The sequence below is a fragment of the Haliotis rubra genome, unplaced genomic scaffold (assembly GCF_003918875.1).
Source record: "Haliotis rubra isolate DU_JTF1 unplaced genomic scaffold, ASM391887v1 Scf834, whole genome shotgun sequence".
NCBI lineage: Eukaryota > Metazoa > Mollusca > Gastropoda > Lepetellida > Haliotidae > Haliotis > Haliotis rubra.
This window is the reverse complement of record NW_025767562.1, coordinates 86,948-112,323: the sequence shown is the minus strand read 5'-3', so window position 1 is coordinate 112,323 and position 25,376 is coordinate 86,948. Positions and strand designations below refer to the sequence as shown.

The 25,376-nt window shown below is 42.3% G+C and overlaps 1 protein-coding gene across 1 annotated transcript; it reads left to right on the top strand.

Annotated features, from left to right (window-relative positions):
• The first annotated feature begins 140 nt into the window (after positions 1-140).
• Positions 141-11,163, top strand: LOC124262384 (tubulin-specific chaperone cofactor E-like protein). The gene is made up of 7 exons (XM_046696865.1): positions 141-229; positions 1,492-1,645; positions 2,541-2,686; positions 4,163-4,344; positions 7,018-7,363; positions 9,015-9,166; positions 10,541-11,163. Exons 2-7 carry the CDS (start codon positions 1,501-1,503, stop codon positions 10,854-10,856), a joined length of 1,287 nt encoding a protein of 428 aa, XP_046552821.1. The 5' UTR covers positions 141-229; positions 1,492-1,500; the 3' UTR covers positions 10,857-11,163.
• The last annotated feature ends 14,213 nt before the right edge of the window (positions 11,164-25,376 follow it).

The window sequence follows — 25,376 nt, the reverse complement described above, 5'->3', positions numbered from 1 at the left end:
ATTGCAGTTAAATGAAAAATATGACCCAGAGGTGTCAACTTGTAATGATAAGTACCATATCCCAAGCATATAGTTGCAGGGGACCAGTCTAGTTTTAACGCAGAAACTTATGACGTATTTCACACTTCCGCCTAAAATGTTTCAACAATAAATAGCAGCTGATTCATCTTGATTCAATGTCACAAGTTTAAATAAAGTTATCTCTTTGCATGACACAAGGCAGCAGTAGGTAAGAGCCACGTGTCCATTATGTTTTCAGTTTTTGCTCACTTGAAACAAACTTGTTTCTTGTTTATAAGTTTGCATTTGCATTTTGTTTGGTACGAATAGCTAAAGTTTGAAATGTTTTTTGTTTTTGTGTGTGTAAACTTTGCACTGTACAGTGGCAGTAGACACAAGGTCAGCAGGCCTGTTCTTCACATAGTTTACCTGGCATAATTAGTTTCCGGTTCCTAGGTCCCACTACTTGTTATAGTAGATGTTTCAAATCTATAAATCGGGGTTCGGGCCGCTCCAAGCTATAAATAGCAATGACTTTGATTGATTGATGATATATTCCTATTTTTTGCAAGTAAGTGACAAAGTTCATATCTACATGTTTGGCACAGCTTTCCTACTTGTTTGTTTTTGCCAAATATGTTGTATCCTATTTATCCTATCCCAGTAATATATTCTATTGATCTTTAACTAGAAGATCGTGATACTGTATAATATTTTAGAATTCAATTGCTATTGGGGATGATCTTGGTCTTCGATGTCACATTATGTCCTAAATATGACAAATGAATTAAGTATTGTTCTTTATCTAATATGAATTTGGTAAAACAAACCAATAATTAGGCTACACATTTTAAAAGTTTTCTTTGGTATGTTATGAATCACAAGGATATTTATTGACAAATATGTCAGCCGAAATGTATGAGCATTTAAAGATATAATAGTTGTCAAAAGTGGAAATGTACCAATCAGTTTAATATGTTAAAAGCTTATTATCCATTTTTATGCAGTTACAAAAGTAAGTGGACCCTGAGATCATATCTTAACCTGTGATACTGGAAGCTGATGTGGTGGTCTTAGATATTGTTTTGCTAGTTATTCTGGATTAGGAAGAAGTATATTGCTTGCTTGGTTGACAGATCTATGTAAAAAAAACCCTGGTCATTCAGTGTTAAAGAATTAAAAAAAAACAGTTTTGTTAGTGCCAAGTTAGTTCATGTAACCTTTTTGCAAACAACATAAAACGTGTGGCATTAAACAAAGAAATATGAAACACTGCTGCTTTGCAGGGTTATTGGAAACATATTAGTTTGTCTGTTTTGAGTACTGAAATATTGATTATGACATTGTTTTCACTCAACATTTTAAAGGATCTGCAACCAGTTTTGTAAAATCAGTCTCCTCTGATTGAAAACATGATAAAACAAAGGTTTGCGTGGCCTAAATACGGTTACATGTAAAAGTTGCTGTGATATTTATTAATGCTGTTTCTAGTCTTGCAGAATGGCAGCTTGTGACAAGCAGGATGCAGGTGAGCAGCCAGTGAAGACACTGGTTGAAGCGATATGCCACAAGTATATTGATGACATGGAGGTTGAGGTTGATGTCCATGTATTTGTGCCCAAAAGAGGCCCTGCAAAAATATCAGGTAAAGTTAAAAGAAAAGACTAGTCTTACATATTGATGAATATGCATGTCTTTGTGTGTGACACTCTCACTCTCACTCTCTCTCTGGAGCAGTGGGGTAGCCGAGTAGTTAAGGTGTTGGCTCGTCACGCTGAAGGCCCGGGTTTGATTCCCCACATGGGTACAATAAAGTGAACCTCATTTCTGGTGTACCCCCAGAGGCCCAGATAAGCTGCGTATCCGGGTAAAATACGCATAGAAAATTTCCAACTACGCATTGAAAAATAATTGTTGCGTACCAATTACGCATTTAAAATGTTAGATACACAAAAAATTTAAAACAAATGATGTACGGAATATATTTATAAAAATCGCTTGCATAATGAAAAAGACATAGATTGCTATCAAGTTGTACTGTTAGTATAGGACTAGTGTTATGCTGTCGGTATAGGATGAGTGATTTTTTATGAAATGATTTCCATTATATTTAAGTTGGTTTTGATTCGGTATGATATGAGGCAGGACATACCTGCTTAGTAAACTTACTCAATGACATAATACTTAGGTGAGTAATATGATTGAAATATGCACATATTTGAAAGCAGTGGGTAACGGAAAATGAAATACCCACTCAACATTCATAATACCCACTCCAAAAAATTACAGTGGGTACAGTACCCACATGAGCTAAATCTTATCTGGAGGTCTGACCCCGCCGTGATGCTGGCATATTGCTAAAAGCGGCATAAAACCCAACTCTCTCTCTCTCTCTGGTTTCATTCATATAATGTTATATTTCATTTCATGACCTTCTAATGTACCTCTCATGCTTTTGAAATCTTTAGAATGGCTTTGTGTAATGAACATTGCCGGTGCATGCAAGGTTTGAAGGTCACTCACTTTGTTGTGCAATTTAGAATCAGGAGACCTCATCCTTCCTCGGAACCTTCACCTGACGGACTGTGATGTGGGCTTGGCCGGAGACTGTGATGAGCTAAGCAGGATGTGTCAGGGTGTGTGTGAACTGGACCTGATGCAGAACAAGATCACACAGTGGACAGAGGTACATGGTGGTCAGGAGTAACCATTGAAGGGGAAACAACTATTGCGCTAGCAACAGTTTATTGCAACAAACTACTGTGATAGTCTATTTCGACCAACTATTGCAATACTATTGCAATGGTATTTTTCTCCTTGAATTGTCTCATTTGAAGTCATTTCCCCAATGAATGTATAGTTTATACTGATATAAAAACAAGTTGAACTAGTTTCAGTCTCTTTTAATAACTGACAAGAAACTTGAAATCCAGATCAAGTAAACAGTTTGTTTAGTGGTAACAGGGGTGGATAGTTCTAAATCAAGGTGAATGAATCTGGTATTTCCTGTATTTTGCGCTGCACATTTATCAACGGAAGTCAATTACTAAACTATCGATAGTCACACATACTATTGATGCATCGATAGTTTTTCATTTCTACCATCGATTAATTGCTGTTGGAGACTCAACAATTTTGATGCATCGTTACAGCCCTAATGGTTGTGTTATATGTATCAGAGCTGCTGCAGCTTCAACTTCAAGTGGGTACTTTAAAAGTGAAGTGCTTTTCATAATGTTTATGATGCTTTGTGCATGTTCTAGTCAGTTTTGGCTCTGTGCCACTATTCAGACTACTGAAAACACAAACAGGATTTTTAAGAAATAATGAAAAGTCAGTGGCCTGAAACCAGGTAACAAAAACTAAAGATTTAAAGGTTATTGAGACAAGAAAATAAAATAATCCACAAACAAAGGAATATTAAGGACACAATTCTGGCAACTCAACAACAAAGGATTTTTAAAAGTCTGTTCTGTTCCACATTGAAACAAGAAACAGACAAGGATTTTTATGAAATGTATCTTATTTTGTGATATCATAAGTGGTGTGGGGTAGCCTAGTGGTTAAAGTGTTGGCTCGTCACGCCGAAGACCCGGGTTCGAATCCCAACATGGGTACAATGTGTGAAGCCCATTTCTGGTGTCCCCCGCCGTGATATTGCTGGAATATTGCTAAAAGCGGCGTAAAACCAAACTCAGTCAGTCAGTCATAAGTGGTGTTATGATTTGTTTGGGTGAATGTCATTCTTATGTGACCGGTAATGGAATATCCTCACAACTTTGTGTAACGATAATGGTACACTGTCTGATTGTAATGAAATTGCCTTTGCGACATTGTGACGAACATATGTTACATGTCATTTTGCGGCGTTACATGTGCGGTGGGGTAGCCTAGTGGTTAAAGCGTTGGCTCGTCATGCCGAAGACCCGGGTTCGAATCCCCACATGGGTACAATGTGTGAAGCCCATTTCTGGTGTCCCCCGCCATGATGTTGCTGGAATATTGCTAAAAGCAGCGTAAAACCAAACTCAGTCAGTCATTTTAGTTATTTTTGAAAGTATTCTCCGAATGATATGCATGGTAAGTTATCTTACTTGCTCGTTGATTCAGACCACATCTCTCAAGGTCACCAAGACAGACAGTGATTTATTTCTGCTTACAGGTCTTTAAAGTTATCAAGGAAATACCCAACTTGACATTTCTGAACTTGACCTCTAACCCCCTGTCCTTTTGTGAGGAGCTGGTTGACCCTGACCTTGTGTTCCCGGGGGTGAAACAGCTGGTTCTGAACCACACCCACATCGACTGGGGCAGCCTTGTTCACATCCTCCAAGTTTTCCCTGGGTAGGTCTTGTGATAAACATTTCTATAACAAGACATCTGACATCAGTAGAGACAACAGGCACCCAAGGTCTCAGACATCTGGAGAGGTAACTGGTATATGCTGGCAGTTCAACTGAATGGAGCGGGCATAGGTCTCAACCATATCGAATTAAGCGAATTAAATTAGTATATAGTGGGAAAAAAATCAATACTGAATATGTGTCATAATTATTATTCAAAGCCAAAGCCAAAGCCATCACAATTCAACCAACCCCCTCCCAATCAACCACAATTCAAGCCTTCACCCCCTGCTCCTACACCCACACTACACCCAACACCGCCCACCCACACTACACCCAACACTGCCCACCCACACTACACCCAACACTGCCCACCCACACTACACCCAACACTGCCAACCCACACTACACCCAACTCCAGCCCCACCCACTACACCCAACACTGCCCACCCACACTACACCCAACACTGCCCACCCACCATATACTGCCACACCACACACTACCACACTTTAACACCGCCACCCACACTACACCCTACACTACACTCTACACTCCAGCCACCCACACTACACCCAACCAACACTGCACCCAGCTACACCTACATACACCCAACACTGCCTACCCACACTACACCCCTACCACACCACCCACCCACACTACACCCAACACTGCCCACCCACACTACACTACACCCAACACTGCCACCCACACTACACCACTACACCCACACCATACACACCCAACACTGCCCACCCACACTACACCCAACACCGCACCCACACTACACACTGCTTCACCCACACTACACCCAACACTACACCCAACACCACCCACACTACACCCAACACTGCCCACCCACACTACACCCAACACTGCCCACCCACACTACACTACTCACACCTTAACACACTCTCACACCCACACTACACCCAACACCGCCACCCACACTACACCCAACACTGCCTACACCCACACTACACCTAACACTGCCTACCCACACTACACCTAACACCCCACCCACACTACACCCAACACCACCCACACTACACTCCAACACTCCACCCACACTACACCAAACCCACCACCACACTCCACACTACACTACAACACCCAACACTGCCCACCCACACTACACCCAACACTGCACAATGCCACCCACACTACACCTTAAAACACTGCCCACCCACACTACACCCAACACTGCCCACCCACACTACACCCAACACCACCCACCCACACTACACCCAACACTGCCCACCCACACTACACCCAACACCGCCCACCCACACTACACCCAACACCGCCCACCCACACTACACCCAACACTTCCAACCCACACACCACCCTAACTTCTGCCCACCCATACTACACCCAACTCCGCTTCACCCACACTACACCCAACACCACCCACACTACACCCAACACCACCACACACACACACTACACCCAACACCCCACCACACTACACCCAACACTGCCAGCCCACACTACACCCAACACCACCCACCCACACTACACCCAACACCACTGACACTACACCTAACACCGCACCACCCACACTACACCCAACTCTGCCCACCCACACTACACCCAACACCGCCAACCCACACTACACCCAACACTGCCCACCCACACTACACCCAACACCGCCTTCCACCCACACTACACCCAAACACTGCCCACCCACACTACACCCAACACTCCGGGCCACCCACACTACACCCAACACCGCCCCCACCCACACTACACACCCACTCATTCCTCCACCCACACTACACCAAACACCGCCCCACCCACACTACACCCAACACTGCCCACCCACACTACACCCAACACCGCACACACTACACCAAACACCACCCACCACACTACACCCAACACTGCCTACCCACACTACACCCAACACCGCCACCTACCCACACTACACCCAACTCCCAAACACCCACACTACACCCAACTCACCACCCACACTACACCTTCCAACACACCCACAACACCCCACACCACCACCCACACTACACACAACTCCCCACCCACACTACACCCAACACCGCCCACACCACACTACACCCCAACCCACACCCACACACTACACCCAACTCCGCCCCACCCACACTACACCCAACACCGCCCACCCACACTACACCCAACACCGCCCCACCCACACCCAATACTACACCCAACACTGCCCACCCAAACCACCAAACCAACCCTACACTACCCAACCACCAAACCTACCTCCCCTGTACCCCCCCACCCATCCTCACTCAAACCTACACCCCCCTGTGGTGTAGTGGTTAGAGCTGTCCCAGCCTCGAGAGCTGGAAGGTCGGTTCGATCCCGACCGCCATACCAAAAGACGTTAAAATATGGTACTTGTTGGTCCTTGCCTGGCGCTCGGCATAAATGGGTACACGGACTGGTCGGCTTGAAGTCAGTATAATGTGTCTGAGTGGGGTATTCATGCTTCACTACGGCATGGTATCTCAGTGGGCTATTCTCAAGCACGACGTTAAACACCAATTCCACCACCACCACCACACCTAACCCCACTTATCTACCCTCCACTCTACTCCCTGACAAATACGTTTATTGAGATTATTAACTAGACAGGAGCCAGCTACAGCATTAAGATTTGTGATGATAGCCTCAGACTACTTACATTCCTCACAGCCTGACGGAGCTGCACCTGAGCCTGAATGACTACACCGTCCTCATCAACATCCCCGACGACTTCTCCTACCCTTCTCTACACAAGCTCCACTTCAACGGCAACAACGTCACAGACTGGTCCCAGATAAAACAACTGGGCCACACTTTTACCCAGCTGAAGAACCTGGTCTTGACGACCTGTGAGCTGACATCACTGGGAGACAAGGAGGAAATCGCTGCAGCCTTCCCCCACCTGTGTGTGTTGAACATCAACAAGACATGCATCAGCAAGTGGGAGGAGATTGACAAACTAAGACTGTTCCCAGCTCTGACCGATGTCCGAGTGGTCGGCATCCCACTGTTTGAGGTGAGAAAGTCACAACTGGTCAAAGGTGAAGAATAATGACAATTATTATGGATATACAACTTCTTTAATTCTGTGGAGGCGACGTTGCGACATAGGTTCTAATGTCGTTGTCAAGCAAGTGATGACGACAACGATATTAGAACCTATGTCGAAACGTCGCCTCCACAGAATAAAAGAAGTTGTATGTCCATAATAATTGTCATTATTCTTCATCAACTCAACTTCTAAAATGCCCATCAAACTGGTCAAAGGTGGTAGATCTTCTTAAGTCAACAAGTTTGTCTGTACTGTCCTGCCTGTGTAGGTTTGTTTGATCGTGTGGGGCGGTAGGTGAGGTAGCCTTGGGCTACAGCATTCGCACATCACGCCCATTCCTCACATGGGTACAATCCCTAAAGCCCATTTCTGGTCCCCCACCGTGATATTGATAGAATATTGCTAAAAGCGGTGTAAAACCACACTCACCCACTCACTTATTTGATTGTGTGTCCATTCATCAACTATGTTTGTCTGTTTAACTGTCTGTAAGCCAATCTGCCTGTCTGTGTTTGTGTCTACATGTTTGGCCTTTCATGTGCAGGGTTTTTTGTGAAGCATAAATGTCAGTCTAGTACTCACTGGTGGTGTTCCGATTAATTGAAATAATCGAAGATTGGTCGCAGTGACCAAACGACCAATCAATCGATCACATTTTCTCATAATCGAACATAAACGATTTTGGAACTACTGTCTTTGAAATACTTGACAATGGAACATATCTTAGAAGTTGTCAGGGCCTGAAAACATGTTTATTTCTTAGAAAACTCACTTCACTAACTGAAAAGTCATGACTGAATGTTTCTCTAAGACTCCAGGAAGTTTATGTTCATGATATATTAGTCATCACTTTAATGTAGCACGTTGCAAGATGTTATACTTTTCTGCAGTAACAACCTGGATAGGAAAATCTGAAAAATGACGCTAACCAATATTTCTTCGATGATTGTTCATTGGTAATGAAGCAATCATCAATTGTGGGATTTCAACCAATTCCAAACACTAGTACTCACAAATGTTTAAAATTCACTGTACCACCATACCACACCACACCACACCACACCACACCATGCTACACCACACCACACCACACCACACCACACCACACCACACCACACACCACACCACACCACACCACACCACACCACACCACACCACACCACACCATGCTACACCACACCACACCACACCATGCTACACCACACCACACCACACCACACCATGCTACACCACACCACACCACACCATGCTACACCACACCACACCACACCACACCATGCTACACCACACCACACCACACCATGCTACACCACACCACACCATGCTACACCACACCACACCACACCATGCTACACCACGCCACACCACACCATGCTACACCACACCACACCACACCATGCTACACCACACCACACCACACCATGCTACACCACGCCACTACACTTTGCCACGCCACACCACACCACACCACGCCACACTACAGTACCCTCATATTTCTGGTCGATCCTACTTTTGAAGGGAAAGATAAACCCCTGATTTGTTTGTCTGACTATCTGTCCTTGTGTCTATTCATCTCTGTAGCTCTCTGCATCACATTGCCTGCTGTGTTTTCCAGGGTATTCCCGACAAGAAGCGGCGTCAGCTAATGATAGCACGGACCCCCAACGTTGTGTATCTGAATGGAAGCATTGTGCCTGCCCAGGAGAGGGAGGATGCAGAGAGAGCCTTTGTGAGACACTACATGGATGGCGATAACAAGCCAACACGGTACGTCTCATTCATGTGTCACCTCATCCTCGATAATCTCCAGGGTATACGTTACGATCACTCTCCACTATACCCTGGATGCATCTACAGTTCCGCCGGATAATTTTATTACGTCCCTTGGCTGGCTTCTTATCCAATCAGGTGTCTACGCTGGGAAGTTGAGCGGACTAATCAAAACTCACTTTCGCTTCTTAAATTATCTAACCGATTAAACTTGGCAACACAGATGCTGAAAGAGGTGGAAAGTTCTTGCATATATTTTTTTAAAGTTTCAGACCTGTAAAATTGTCTGTATGATTTCCCCAAAAATCTGAGTCGCACTGCGAACAAACCTTTGCGGCTGCGACCTCTATCTTTGTTGACACTGACAAGTTCGGTTGTAACGGCGGCTTAGCTGATTGGCTACTGTGAGAATGCGGAGCCAGCCAAGAGAGGTAATAAAATCATCGGGCCAAGCCGTAGATGGGTATAGTGGAGAGTTATCGTAACGTATACCCTGGACATCATCGAGGATGTGTGTCACCTTGCTTTTCCAGAATTGCTGATACGAAAAAGCAATATTCGATCGATTGATCGTTCGTTCGTTCGCTCGCCTGCCTTTCCAGCTTTGAATAGTTAGACCACTTGTAGAAGTGCTCTTTCTGTGATGTCACGGAAGATGTGATTTGATTCCCAACTTGGGTACAATGTGTGAGCCATGTTTTGGTTATTTGTTACTTCTGTTCATAAAGACTGAATTCTGTTACATGTGTTGTTGGAAGGTCTTGAATTACAGGTTCCATTTTTGCGGTGTGAAACAGTTGGACCTTGATTTGTCCAGTGTACCTCACTCATACTTTTAGCTGAAACTAACCACCACTCTACAAATCCCTTCAGCTTCTGTTTGGAAATCAAGTTGCTTTTATTATAAAACTGATGATCTTGTCATTTGGACTAGTTCATGGCTGTATTTGCTGTGAGGCACTTATCGATGTGAGTGAGTGAATTGGGTTTTATGCTGCTTTAGCAATATTCCAGAAACATCACGGTGGGGGACACCAGGAATGGGCTTCACACATTGTACCCATGTGGCTGGGATGAGAATATTCCGCGGATTTCATAAGGCCAAGGATAATTTTTGTGACTCGTCTAAATCCCTTGACAATTGTATGAATGTGTTTCAGCAGATTTAAAGTTTTTTAATGGTTGCTGTGTTCATGATATTGTCATTTCTGAGCCAGTTTTAAAGGTCTAAACTGCCTAAATATCAGGAGCTTCGGCTAGTTTTCAGAGTTTTTCTTAAAACTTCATTCTCATCCCTGCATGTGGGGAATCGAACCCGGGTCTTCGGCATGACGAGCGAACGCTACTTTGCAATGTAATTGTCTGTTTCAGATATGATGAACTTGAAGCTCGCTACGGCAAACTCGACGCTCTAGTAAACATAGACATGAAACCTCCAAGTTCCTGTAAAGTGACTGTGATCTTAGATGACAGGCAAGAAGAAATGGACGTCTGTGTCAATCAAACTGTAAAACAGTTCAAAAAGTTCCTGACAAACTTTGTAGGCCAACCTCCGGCCAAATGGGTTCTTTTCTACCACGAAACAGAGCTCAATTTTGGGCCAAGACGCATGGTGTACCCTAATCGAAAACTGTATGCATATAATGTTAGTGATGGAGATGAATTTATCATTATGATGAAATCATAATATTGGTGATAATATACACCCCAAAATTGTAACCCATGTATGGAGTATAACTTCACTACCCAACAACGCGACATCCTATTGTTGAAATATTTCCCTACCCAGGTGTACGTTACGTAAACCTTACAGGGCTATTTAAATTTTGCTTTGAAGTTTCAAGATACTAATTGGAAATTTCAACTTATTTTCTTGAAATTTCAACTTAGTAATTTCAAGATAATTACCGTCCTCGGTATATTTTTAAATAGTTTACATTTTCCATTAGTTCATAATATTAACTTATTTTTTTGGGGTAACATTCACAGTTTTTGAAAAATCACAGCTGGGAAAAGAGGGGGTTATCTGCCCATTAAAATAGCATCTAAAAACATTTTCCCAGATGTAGACCTGTATTAAGTTCGTCCAGTTGATAACTTTATATATCATATACCTTTTTAAGATTCGGTTCTAGTCTTTATTACCCACGTGGGTCAACGTATAATACGCTTTATAGTATCATATAAGGTTCTAGTCTTTATTACCCACGTATGGGTAGTTGCATATTAATCTCAGACGCCACACGAAAGTGTCGTGATCGCTGTTGACCTGTGTCAGAAACGACTTTGACCTGAAATTTAACGATTTGATTGATAACCGATGACCTCTCAATTAGGTCACATTCTGACGTAACTATTTTTTCATTCATAACAAACACGTGAATTCATTCATTTTACAACTTAAATGCATTGTGGGAATGTAAACATTGCTAACGCTGCCGCGGTCGCTGTTTAACTGTGAGTCGAACTGAGACATTACATCTGTCGAAAAACATAAACGCAATGTTTCCATCAGTGATGTTAGCCTAATGAAGCAACTGGAAACCAAGAAACGGGTGCTACGGAGTAGTTTACTGTAGGAGGCTGTAATGAGGCGATGACAACTGACATGCATCGCGATCGCCGGTTACCATGGCAGTGACGCCATTAGTGTGACGCCATGCAAATATTGTACTACAGTACAAAACTCTTCCGCGAACCTCTTTATGAAACCGTTTCGGTTTGAAACCAAAACATAACAAAAATATGCTATTTTGTCAATTTAAATGCATGTAAGACGGGTAATAAATAAAATACCACACTCGGTCTCATATATATACGAATTATAATGAATTCGTGATCTTTCCTATATATCTGACCGAGCCACTCGGTCAGATACCATAGGAAGGACACTCTTTTCGTATAATTCGTATGTAATGAGACCTCATGTAGTATTCTCTATTTATTCACTGAACGAAAGCTTGATTAGGGAATGGGGAGACATCAATGTGTACCACGGCTATATGTGTCAGAGATGTAGCGGATGAATGATAATAATTATAATATTAATAAACAATATTCAGGGAGTACTCGTATATAAGACTGTTACATCTAGGCTCTTAGGACTTACCATTACATAAAATTCAGGAAAGGTTATATAAACAAAACAACCATTCCCAAACCTTTTATTGTGGCCATGGATAATTATTATTATTGTTACAACTAATATTCATCACATTACATGATTCACTATAGGTCTGGGTAGTCCTGGGTATATCAGAGTTTGAGTACCTGACCGTCCCATCCCAAGGTGCACCACGCCTTCTCCATTTTCAAATATATCTTTTGTAAATATGTACATGACGTTGATCTCATTTACTGAACATGTAAGATAACAGTAATACCTGCTTGGTTGTTGATGAAAGAGTCTTGTGTTTTGCTTCATCTGCTGATCAGTTCACCAAAACAAGACCTGCAATACATCTAGTGGACATGTCATGATATACCTGGAATACTGGTTTAACAATCTTCGAAACTTGCTCACTGCAAATAATTGTTTTTTTTAATAATTCCACCGTTTGTTTACATTTCCATCCATTTCAAAACAACAATACATACATGTACATATATACAGTCAGCTCTCGTTAATCCGACACTCATTAATCCGACAATCACGTTAATCCGACAAAAATTAGGGAACCATTTAAAACAGTGATAATTACTCTCGTTAATCAGACATTCTCGCATTCTGACTCCGACACAGCAATCTAGCAACTGATTATTGTAAATACATTGTAAAAACATTCATTAATCCGACAATCAACACAGCCGGTCAGATAATCCGACCGTATACAAACAATCACACGTGAGTGGTAATTAGCGTGTGCCTTACTGGCTGCTTTAACATATTCAACATCCGGGTCATAATGGCAGCTGATATGTGGTAAAAACAAGTTTTGTGCCAATGTGGTCATGAAATAGATATGAAACTGTTCGCTGATGTGATTATATATGTATGTTATGCCATCTATGAATGATAACAAGAATGTATTGTTAGTATTTTTTATTTCTGTGAATATTTTTGCATACGATGAAGATAACTAGATCTACCATTTCTGATATGCATGCAACAGTATGACGATCATGACATTTAGTAAACATTGATATTTTCACACAAATACATTAATCCGACATTTTCATTAATCCGACATTTTCGTTAATCCGACATATTTCTCTGCAACCACAAGTGTCGGATTAACGAGAGTTGACTGTGTGTGCATATAGATGTGCACAAGATTATGTTTTCATTTAGATGCAATATCTAAAGCATAACACGGGGTTGCTGAAAAGCATATGTAGAGATGACCAAAAGGCATGGAAGCTTGCTTGTTTACAGTTTGAAATTGCTGTGAATTTTGTTGTTTGATAATATAGATATTTCTTGATGTAAAGGTTTGAAATTTGGTTTAATGTTCTTAATAGTACATCTGTAAAGCATAGATTTTGTTATAAGAATAATTGCATTTAAAGGGTTATTATTCATACCCTTAAATCAAAATAATATATTCTCTTCGTTGAATTCCATGTTTCCTTCAGTGTCCTTTGCATGCCATTCTGAAAGTTGTCTCCATATGATTTTAGCATATTGACAGGTATATAGAACATGTACAATGGTTTCAAGTGAGTCATTACATAGAGAACATGCTGGGGATTCAACGTATCCCATCTTAAATAACAAGTTATAGGTACTCAGTATATTACTCACTGCAAATAATCACTTTCTCTGAACTAATGTACAAGAAAATAGTCTCTAAACAGGGCGGATCCAGAGGAGTGGTGCGCAACCCCCTCTCCCCTGAAAAAGTTTCCCTGAGGATCATTTCCCCCTAATCATCATCATCATCATCATCATCACCATCATCATCATCATCATCATTTTATTCTGTATAAATGAGTGAACATACCTACTGCGCCACTAGCAAAAGTCATTTGAATTTAACACAATGGAGTTACATTATTTCTTAGTTTAAACACCTTATCAATTACAATACAAAGGTTAAATAGCTTATCATTATCAACATTGGTGAACAAGTAGATCATTTTATACATACACTACTCACACTTTGCTAAGGATCACAAAAAATTGCAACATAACTTAAATGTAGATTTATATTTTGATATTGTATCCATTTAGAACTGGATAAAGAATGATATGGTAACACATCTTCAGGAAAACAGCCACTTTAAGCTAACAGTATGCACTTGATACAAGAGTAACCATAAAAATGGTTATCATGGCACCAATCAACCATTTTGAAAATAATGGCATGGGTCATTGATAAGTACACAAACCTGTCAATAGCAGATATGGGATCCACAGATGAAACGACATACTGAAAACTTGGATCCATGCTTACAATAGGCTTAGATATTTAAACCAAATTTGACCCTACATCATAGTTTTTTTGCTGTTGACTCAATGATTTGATCCTCAGGAAAGTGTGAATAGTATATTTGGGTTGTAATAGTAATAGGTTGTGATGTATTTCCCCCTAACCTTTGGACTTCATGATTTAAAATCCTGGGCCTAGATTTTCAATGCTCTCTTAGTGCTAGGATAGTCGTAAGTTAATGTTAATGCATGGTACTTATGACTGTCGTAACGCTAAGAGAGCTTCGAAAATCTAGGCCCTGGATCTGGCCATGCTAAACATGGGGCAATAATGATAATAATAATTGCTAGCTAACAGTTATGGTAGGTAATCTATATCAGTTTCTGTGTTTCAATGTAACCATGTCACGTTATGAATTTTTTGTTTTTGTTTGTGTTGTTATTCATGAATATTACAGTTATATGGTGATGGTCTGTAAATAATCGAGTCTGGGCCAATATAATCCAGTGATCAACATCACGAGCATCAATCTACGCAATCGTGTGTACCAAGTCCCGTTAGTCGCCTCTTACGACAAGCATGGGTTTGCTGAAGACCAGTTGCAACCCAGATCTTCCATGAATGGCTATGTTTTGTCAAAAGAAAGCATACATTTTTTTAATGTAACTATTTTATGTTGACATATGAAGTTACTGGTGCTGAGTGCTCTTTTTTATGTATATTTTCCTAGTCTGAATGTTGCTAACAAATAAAACAGCCCCCAGTGATACCTCATCGCTAAGCTGTGATGTAATGGGGGTCTCGTAATTGTTTCCTGACAATCTGCTTGCATGTGTGTTGGGCTACTTTGAAATGATAGACTAATGGTTAGTCTATTAATATATAATATATATAATTTTGATAGTAACAAATAATCCCAACTGAATTGAAAAGGAGCCCCAGTGAGATGGAGGTTCAGAACCTGAGGAAATCTAGACTTGCTTCATTTAGGGCGTGCTAGGCAGTCGGGGAAAATACTGTGGTTCAGGGACTTAGGCAGACTGTTGAAATGCTAACCAACCGCAATACCAGGCGGCAGATTAACATGGATGCTTCACTCCGAGTATATCATGACAACTGGCAGTGTTTGTCTTCTGCCTTAATGCAAGCTCAAGTCAGAGTTATGCTATGGCTGAAACTCGAAGCCACCAACGCTCACTTTACAGACGCTCTGTCCACTAGAGTGAGTGAGTGAGTTTAGTTTTATGCCGCACTCAGCAATATTTCAATATATGACGGCTGTCTGTAAATAATCGAGTCTGAACCAGACAAAACAGTGATCAACAGCATGAGCATCGATCTGTGCAATTGGGATATGATCACATGTGTCAACCAAGTCCGCGGGTGTGACCACTCGATCCCGTTAGTCTCCTCTTACGACAAGCATGGATTACTGAAGATCAATTCTAACCCGGATCTTCACAGGTTCTGTCCACTAGATCACTAAGGGGTCTGAGTTTGGCTGTGTTGGGGCAGTGGGGTAGCCATATCGTGACAACAGAGTCATACATTGAGAATAAATATATATTTACTTTATGAAAGCTGTCATGGAAGGACAGTATACCATCCTACCTCTGTGTACCTGCATGGTTTCCTAGTCATGCATAAGAACTGTGTTCAATTATTATCCCCGCCGCATGTAATGCTGGTGGATATAGTCTACGCCTCGTCCGTCTGTCCACCCGTAATCATTTTGTTTCCGGTGCATAACTCAAAAAACGTTCAATATTTTCCAACAAAACTTGGTAGATATATCAAACAGAACCTAAAGTGGTGCCTTTGCTATTTACAGATTTTTGGCATTTTTGGTTTCCATGGAAACGATTTGAACTTAGTCTCAAAAGGAGGGGTGACCTTCGTTTCCATTCGAAAACCATTCAATATCTTTCTTCAAGACTTGGTAGATATATCAAACATAAGCTAAAGTGGTGCCTTTTGCTATTTACAGATTTTTGGTATTTTTATTTTTCTTGGTTTCGACGGAAACATTTCGGACTTAGTCTCAAAAGTGAGGGGTGGACTTCGTTTCGGGAGCACAACTCAAAAACTCCTTAATATCTTTCAGCAAAAGTTGGCAGATATGTGAGGCAGATCCCAAAGTGGTGCGTTTTGCTATTTGCAGATTTTTGCCATTTGTATTTTTCCCGGTTTCCATGGAAACGATTAGGACTTAGTTTCAAAAGGGAAAGATGGCCTTCGTTTCCGGAGCACAACTCGAAAACCGTTCAATATCTTTCAACAGAACTTGGCAGATATATGAGACAGATCTTGAAGTGGTGCTTTTTGCTATTTGCAGATGTTTGGCATTTATTTTTCTTGGTTGCCATGGAAATGATTCGGACTTAGTCTCAAAAGGGAGGGGTGGGCTTTCGTTTCCAGAGCACAACTCGGAAACCGTTCTATATCTTTCTACAAGACTTGGTAGATATATCAAACAGAACCTAAAGTGGTGCCTTTTGCTATTTGCAGATTTTTGGCATTTTTATTTTCTTGGTTTCCACGGAAACAATTTGGACCTAGTTAAAAAAAATCAAGTTGGAATTTAAGTAACTGTCAGTTGATTTGTTCTTTCAAATGTATGGGGGCCGGGGGGATTTGTCATCTTCTGATGACTCTTGTTAAATATGTGACAGGGCCGCCATTATTCATGCCCTCAGATGTGACATGGATGTTACTGAAGGCTGTGTAAAACTCTGTCTTTCAGGAATAGGTAAGTGGCATTGATGTCACGATGAAGTCAATGTTCCTGTGTGTTTGTAATAACTAACAGAAACCAGTGTGTTTTACAGTATGTGTACCATTTATATATTTTATCGCAATGTGAGGCTCAGTCAAAGATACATATATCATCTTATACACAAGATTTGATATAACCAAGTAAACAGATTTATAGAAATTAACTTCTTTATGACACTGTGATATCAACGTTATTAATATTTTATTGATGATTGACAGCATATTAGGGTCGACACCTGTTATGTATGATATTTTTCTAATTGATGTCCATAAACCTTTTGTCTACTTCATCATCCATTAACTTCTGTGAAGTTACTTTAAAATCATTTCAGGTAAGTCCAATTTGAAATAATTCTCTCACGCTTTTACAAAGAGCTTCTCGTGTTACAGTTTTAATTACCAATCTAATATGGTTAAGTTGGTTTTAATATAATAATTATGTAGTAATTGTAATAAAACTTTTCATTACGTTGAAAGTGTGTGAAGTGTTTTTTGTTTATATTCTTGACTCCTAATTTCTCGAATGCACAATGTCATTTGGAGAATGGTCAGCTGTAACACATTGTGTTTGGGATTACAATTTCTCACAGTACAGATGCTTATAGTACTTTTCTTGGGTTGAGTACCATCCTGAAACCACTCTCTCAGAGTCGGGCACCTTATTTCTCATTGGGTATATGTCTCCATCAAGCTCGTGTGCTGTGAGTTAGTGAGTTTAGTTTTACACCACTTACAGCAATACTGCAGCGATATTTCAGCAACATCACAGCGGGGGACGCCATAAAGGGCTTGGCATATTGTACCCATGTCAGGAATTGAACCTGGGTCTCGGTGTGATGAGCGAATGCTTTAACCACCGACCCTCAGTGTGTTGTGAGTGGCAGGCATGAATATCAATTCTAACCCAGATCCCCCATTTCTGGTGTCCCCCGCCGTGATGTTGCTGGAATATTGCTAAAAGCGGCGTAAAACCAAACTCAGTCAGTCAGTCTAACCCAGATCCTTACATGTTTCTCTGTTTGCTGTTCAACTCAGCAACATTCCACGTATGTGGCGCTGGTCTGTAAAAGCCGTGACGTGGACCTGACAATCCAGTGATCAACAGCATGAGCATCAAGACCAATTGTGAACATCAATGTTCATGCTGTTGATCACTGGATTGTCTAAAATGGATGAAGTTTGTGTTAAAAATGACAAAACAGTATCATAAATTTAATTGTAAGTTCAAACAACTTACTCGCAACGGACTGTTGACCCAATACTGTTAGATCATGAAACAATATGTATGACGTCATTATGGAGCGTGATAACAGAACTGATAATGGAATCAGAGGGCCATTATCATTTGCCCCCTCATTTCTGATTTATTCATCATTGTCGGATTTAGTCAGTGTGCAATTAATAAACGTGTTGAAGTTAAAAAGGGAACTACTTTTTCAGGCGATGGTGTAAATTCAAGGAGTGATATGATTAACGTTTGACCTAGAGGAACCTTGTTTAAATAATGAATTTCTTTCACGAGAAAACAGTGTAAAACGAGTTGAATTAGAATGGGAATAACTGTACTGTCTCTTACAGTTATCCCGTAAGTGAACAGAATAACGTTGTATTGACGTACTACCATTACGTTCCCAAAATGTAAGGTACAACGTTATGACAACGTAATTGTAACGTTCATGTAGCACTTCGACGACGTGAAAATGACAACGTTGTGACAACGTGAATGGTAGTCCAGAGAATACCGTTGTACGGACGTAAGATCATAACGATTTCACAACGAAAGCATATAGTTTTGACAACGTTAATTGTGACAAAATTGTCAACTGGGTACCGCTCATATAAGACAAAATTTATCGTTATAATCATAACATGCGTCAGTCGGTCCTCAGTATGGTTGAGTAACTTTGGTTCCGGGCGATTTATCTATTATGTTGTTGAATAATTATATCGTTGAAAACTACTTTCAGGTATAATCTGTGATCATCTAGATGTTATACTGTCTTTCAGGTTCAGGCTGGTATACTGTATAACTATTATATTATGAGACTGGCCAGCTTCAAGCAAACCAATGACGATATGACGGTTGGCTTCACTTAGACGTGGCATTTTGCGTTCGTCAACAATATTTCAAATATAGTGAATAATCGACAGACAGCGATCAACCTATTATACCCATCATTCAGACTATCTGATCCCCAACTTTCACGTGCATTGCATGTGAATTGTGTATTCTGTGACACTACACGCCGAAATTGAAATCATGCTGTTAAATACGGGTATTTTACGGATGGTGCGTTTTGTTGTGATGTTTCAAAACATAAACACCCTAGGACTCATAAACAGAGCAAAACCTTTTGTAAAATGAATCACGTTTTAATTCATTGCTACATGAAATTGCTATTTTCATGATGCGTTTTTTGGGGGGGAGAGTATATTATTTATGTATGACTTAGTGTCGTGTCGCATTTCCGATGTGACGGTTGTTATACAGTATTAATATTATCAATGTCGACCCGGTAGGTCGGTTAAATACGATTCCTACTTTAGTCTAGTCTCCAGATCTTCAGCTCACGAATTTTCAAACTGGGGCTGACAAAAAGTTTTCTTGCTTCTATTCCTTCTTCGGCTCTCGCCTGGTGTGTAGAGTTGTCCCGTTCAGCTTTACCTGTAAATGAATAGGATACAAACATTAGTCCACGATATCGATGCCAAGATAGAAGTGTCACCAGGCTAACCGTATTACCCAAATAATTAATCACCACTCATCAAAACTCAACAAAAATATAGATGTTCACAAAATCAGCCATCATCGCAAAGCAGTGAGTGAGTAGTGCGTTTAGCTATATTCCAGCAATATCACGGCGGGGAACACCAGGGATGGTCTTCACATGACTGGAATCGAACGCGGGTCTTTGGCGAACGCTTTAACGACTAAGCTACCCCACCGCCCCAGCACTGACGGAGGGTTCTATCTGCAGAACGTCCCAAAAAGGAGAAACTCATGCAAAGTCATGGCATCCTCTCCCACTTGCTCAAAGGAAGACAATGCACTATATTTCAGCACAACCTCCCACTTGTCAAGAAGAAGTCAGCGCTATAATTCAGCCTCCCCTCCCTCTTGTCAAGAGGAGGTCTGCACTATTTTTCAGCCTCCTCTCACACTTGCAAAGGGGAAGTCAACACTAAAGTATGTTTCAGCATCTTCTTCCACTTGTAAAGAAGAAGAAGACACAACACTATATCCCAGCCCCCTTCCCACTTGCCAAGAGGAAGTCAACACTATATTTCAGCCTCCTCTCCCACTTGCCAAGAGGAAGTCAACACTATATTTCAGCCTCCTCTCCAACTTGCCAAGAGGAAGCCAACACTATATTTCAGCAGCCCTTCCCACTTGCCAAGAGGAAGTCAACACTATATTTCAGCCTCCTCTCCCACTTGCCAAGAGGAAGTCAACACTACATTTCAGCACCCCTTCCCACTTGCCAAGAGGAAGTCAACACTATATTTCAGCCTCCACTCCCACTTGCCAAGAAGAAGTCAACACTATATTTCAGCCTCCACTCCCACTTGCCAAGAGGAAGTCAACACTATATTTCAGCCTCCTCTCCCACTTGCCAAGAGGAAGCCAACACTATATTTCAGCAGCCCTTCCCACTTGCCAAGGGGAAGTCAACACTATATTTCAGCCTCCTCTCCCACTTGCCAAGAGGAAGTCAACACTACATTTCAGCACCCCTTCCCACTTGCCAAGAGGAAGTCAACACTATATTTCAGCCTCCACTCCCACTTGTCAAGAAGAAGTCAACACTATATTTCAGCCTCCACTCCCACTTGCCAAGAAGAAGTCAACACTATATTTCAGCCTCCTCTCCCACTTGCCAAGAGGAAGTCAACACTATATTTCAGCCTCCACTCCCACTTGCCAAGAAGAAGTCAACACTATATTTCAGCCTCCACTCCCACTTGTCAAGAGGAAGTCAACACTATATTTCAGCCTCCACTCCCACTTGCCAAGAGGAAGTCAACACTATATTTCAGCCTCCTCTCCCACTTGCCAAGAAGAAGTCAACACTATATTTCAGCCTCCACTCCCACTTGTCAAGAGGAAGTCAACACTATATTTCAGCCTCCTCCCCACTTGCCAAGAAGAAGTCAACACTATATTTCAGCCTCCACTCCCACTTGCCAAGAAGAGTCAACACTATATTTCAGCCTCCTCTCCCACTTGCCAAGAGGAAGTCAACACTATATCCCAGCCTCCTCTCTCACTTGCCAAGAGGAAGTCAACACTATATTTCAGCCTCCTCTCCCACTTGCCAAGAGGAAGTCAACACTATATTTCAGCAGCCCTTCCCACTTGCCAAGAGGAAGTCAACACTATATTTTAGCAGCCCTTCCCACTTGCCAAGAGGAAGTCAACACGTTATTTCAGCAGCCCTTCCCACTTGCCAAGAGGAAGTCAACACTATATTTCAGCCTCCTCTCCCACTTGCCAAGAGGAAGTCAACACTATATTTCAGCCTCCTCTCCCACTTGCCAAGAAGTCAACACTATATTTCAGCCTCCACTCCCTCTTGCCAAGAGGAAGTCAACACTATATTTCAGCCTCCACTCCCACTTGCCAAGAGGAAGTCAACACTATATTTCAGCCTCCTCTCCCACTTGCCAAGAGGAAGCCAACACTATATTTCAGCAGCCCTTCCCACTTGCCAAGGGGAAGTCAACACTATATTTCAGCCTCCTCTCCCACTTGCCAAGAGGAAGTCAACACTATATTTCAGCCTCTCCAACTTGCCAAGAGGAAGCCAACACTATATTTCAGCAGCCCTTCCCACTTGCCAAGGGAAGTCAACACTATATTTCAGCCTCCTCTCCCACTTGCCAAGAGGAAGTCAACACTACATTTCAGCACCCCTTCCCACTTGCCAAGAGGAAGTCAACACTATATTTCAGCCTCCACTCCCACTTGCCAAGAAGAAGTCAACACTATATTTCAGCCTCCACTCCCACTTGCCAAGAGGAAGTCAACACTATATTTCAGCCTCCTCTCCCACTTGCCAAGAGGAAGCCAACACTATATTTCAGCAGCCCTTCCCACTTGCCAAGGGAAGTCAACACTATATTTCAGCCTCCTCCCCACTTGCCAAGAGGAAGTCAACACTACATTTCAGCACCCTTCCCCCACTTGCCAAGAGGAAGTCAACACTATATTTCAGCCTCCACTCCCACTTGTCAAGAAGAAGTCAACACTATATTTCAGCCTCCACTCCCACTTGCCAAGAAGAAGTCAACACTATATTTCAGCCTCCTCTCCCACTTGCCAAGAGGAAGTCAACACTATATTTCAGCCTCCACTCCCACTTGCCAAGAAGAAGTCAACACTATATTTCAGCCTCCACTCCCACTTGTCAAGAGGAAGTCAACACTATATTTCAGCCTCCACTCCCGCTTGCCAAGAGGAAGTCAACACTATATTTCAGCCTCCACTCCCACTTGCCAAGAAGAAGTCAACACTATATTTCAGCCTCCCACTCCCACTTGTCCAAGAGGAAGTCAACACTATATTTCAGCCTCCTGCCCCCACTCTGCCAAGAAGAAGTCAACACTATATTTCAGCCTCCACTCCCACTTGCCAAGCAGAAGTCAACACTATATTTCAGCCTCCTCTCCCTCTTGCCAAGAGGAAGTCAACACTATATCCCAGCCTCTCTCACTTTCTGCTAAGAGGAAGTCAACACTATATTTCAGCCTCCTTTCCCACTTGCCAAGAGGAAGTCAACACTATATTTTCAGCCCTTCCCACTTGCCAAGAGGAAGTCAACACTATATTTTAGCAGCCCTTCCCACTTGCCAAGAGGAAGTCAACACTATATTTCAGCAGCCCTTCCCACTTGCCAAGAGGAAGTCAACACTATATTTCAGCCTCCTCTCCCACTTGCCAAGAGGAAGTCAACACTACATTTCAGCACCCCTTCCCACTTGCCAAGAGGAAGTCAACACTATATTTCAGCCTCCACTCCCACTTGCCAAGAAGAAGTCAACACTATATTTCAGCCTCCACTCCCACTTGCCAAGAGGAAGTCAACACTATATTTCAGCCTCCTCTCCCACTTGCCAAGAGGAAGCCAACACTATATTTCAGCAGCCCTTCCCACTTGCCAAGAGGAAGTCAACACTATATTTCAGCCTCCTCTCCCACTTGCCAAGAGGAAGTCAACACTATATTTCAGCCTCCTCTCCCACTTGCCAAGAAGTCAACACTATATTTCAGCCTCCACTCCCTCTTGCCAAGAGGAAGTCAACACTATATTTCAGCCTCCACTCCCACTTGCCAAGAGGAAGTCAACACTATATTTCAGCCTCCACTCCCACTTGCCAAGAAGAAGTCAACACTATATTTCAGCCTCCCTCCCACTTGCCAAGAGGAAGTCAACACTATATTTCAGCCTCCTTCCCACTTGCCAAGAGGAAGTCAACACTATATTTCAGCCTCCACTCCCACTTGCCAAGAAGAAGTCAACACTATATTTCAGCCTCCACTCCCACTTGCCAAGAAGAAGTCAACACTATATTTCAGCCTCCTCTCCCACTTGCCAAGAGGAAGTCAACACTATATTTCAGCAGCCCTTCCCACTTGCCAAGGGAAGTCAACACTATATTTCAGCCTCCTCTCCCACTTGCCAAGAGGAAGTCAACACTACATTTCAGCACCTTTCCCACTTGCCAAGAGGAAGTCAACACTATATTTCAGCCTCCACTCCCACTTGTCAAGAAGAAGTCAACACTATATTTCAGCCTCCACTCCCACTCCTGCCAAGAAGAAGAAGTCAACACTATATTTCAGCCTCCTCTCCCACTTGCCAAGAGGAAGTCAACACTATATTTCAGCCTCCACTCCCACTTGCCAAGAAGAAGTCAACACTATATTTCAGCCTCCACTCCCACTTGTCAAGAGGAAGTCAACACTATATTTCAGCCTCCACTCCCACTTGCCAAGAGGAAGTCAACACTATATTTCAGCCTCCACTCCCACTTGCCAAGAAGAAGTCAACACTATATTTCAGCCTCCACTCCCACTTGTCAAGAGGAAGTCAACACTATATTTCAGCCTCCGCTCCCACTTGCCAAGAAGAAGTCAACACTATATTTCAGCCTCCACTCCCACTTGCCAAGAAGAAGTCAACACTATATTTCAGCCTCCTCTCCCACTTGCCAAGAGGAAGTCAACACTATATCCCAGCCTCCTCTCTCACTTGCCAAGAGGAAGTCAACACTATATTTCAGCCTCCTCTCCCACTTGCCAAGAGGAAGTCAACACTATATTTCAGCAGCCCTTCCCACTTGCCAAGAGGAAGTCAACACTATATTTTAGCAGCCCTTCCCACTTGCCAAGAGGAAGTCAACACGTTATTTCAGCAGCCCTTCCCACTTGCCAAGAGGAAGTCAACACTATATTTCAGCCTCCTCTCCCACTTGCCAAGAGGAAGTCAACACTATATTTCAGCCTCCTCTCCCACTTGCCAAGAGGAAGTCAACACTATATTTCAGCCTCCACTCCCTCTTGCCAAGAGGAAGTCAACACTATATTTCAGCCTCCACTCCCACTTGCCAAGAGGAAGTCAACACTATATTTCAGCCTCCACTCCCACTTGCCAAGAAGAAGTCAACACTATATTTCTGCCTCCTCTCCTACTTGTCAAGAGGAAGTCAACACTACATTTCAGCACCCCTTCCCACTTGCCAAGAGGCAGTCAACACTATATTTCAGCCTCCTCTCCCACTTGCCAAGAGGAAGTCAACACTATATTTCAGCCTCCACTCCCACTTGCAAAGAGGAAGTCAAAACTATATTTCAGGTCCTTTCCCACTTGCCAAGAGGAAGTCAACACTATATTTCAGCCTCCACTCCCACTTGCCAAGAAGAAGTCAACACTTTATATATTTCAGCCTCCACTCCCACTTGCCAAGAGGAAGTCAACACTATATTTCAGCCTCCGCTCCCACTTGCCAAGAGGAAGTCAACACTATATTTCAGCCTCCACTCCCACTTGCCAAGAAGA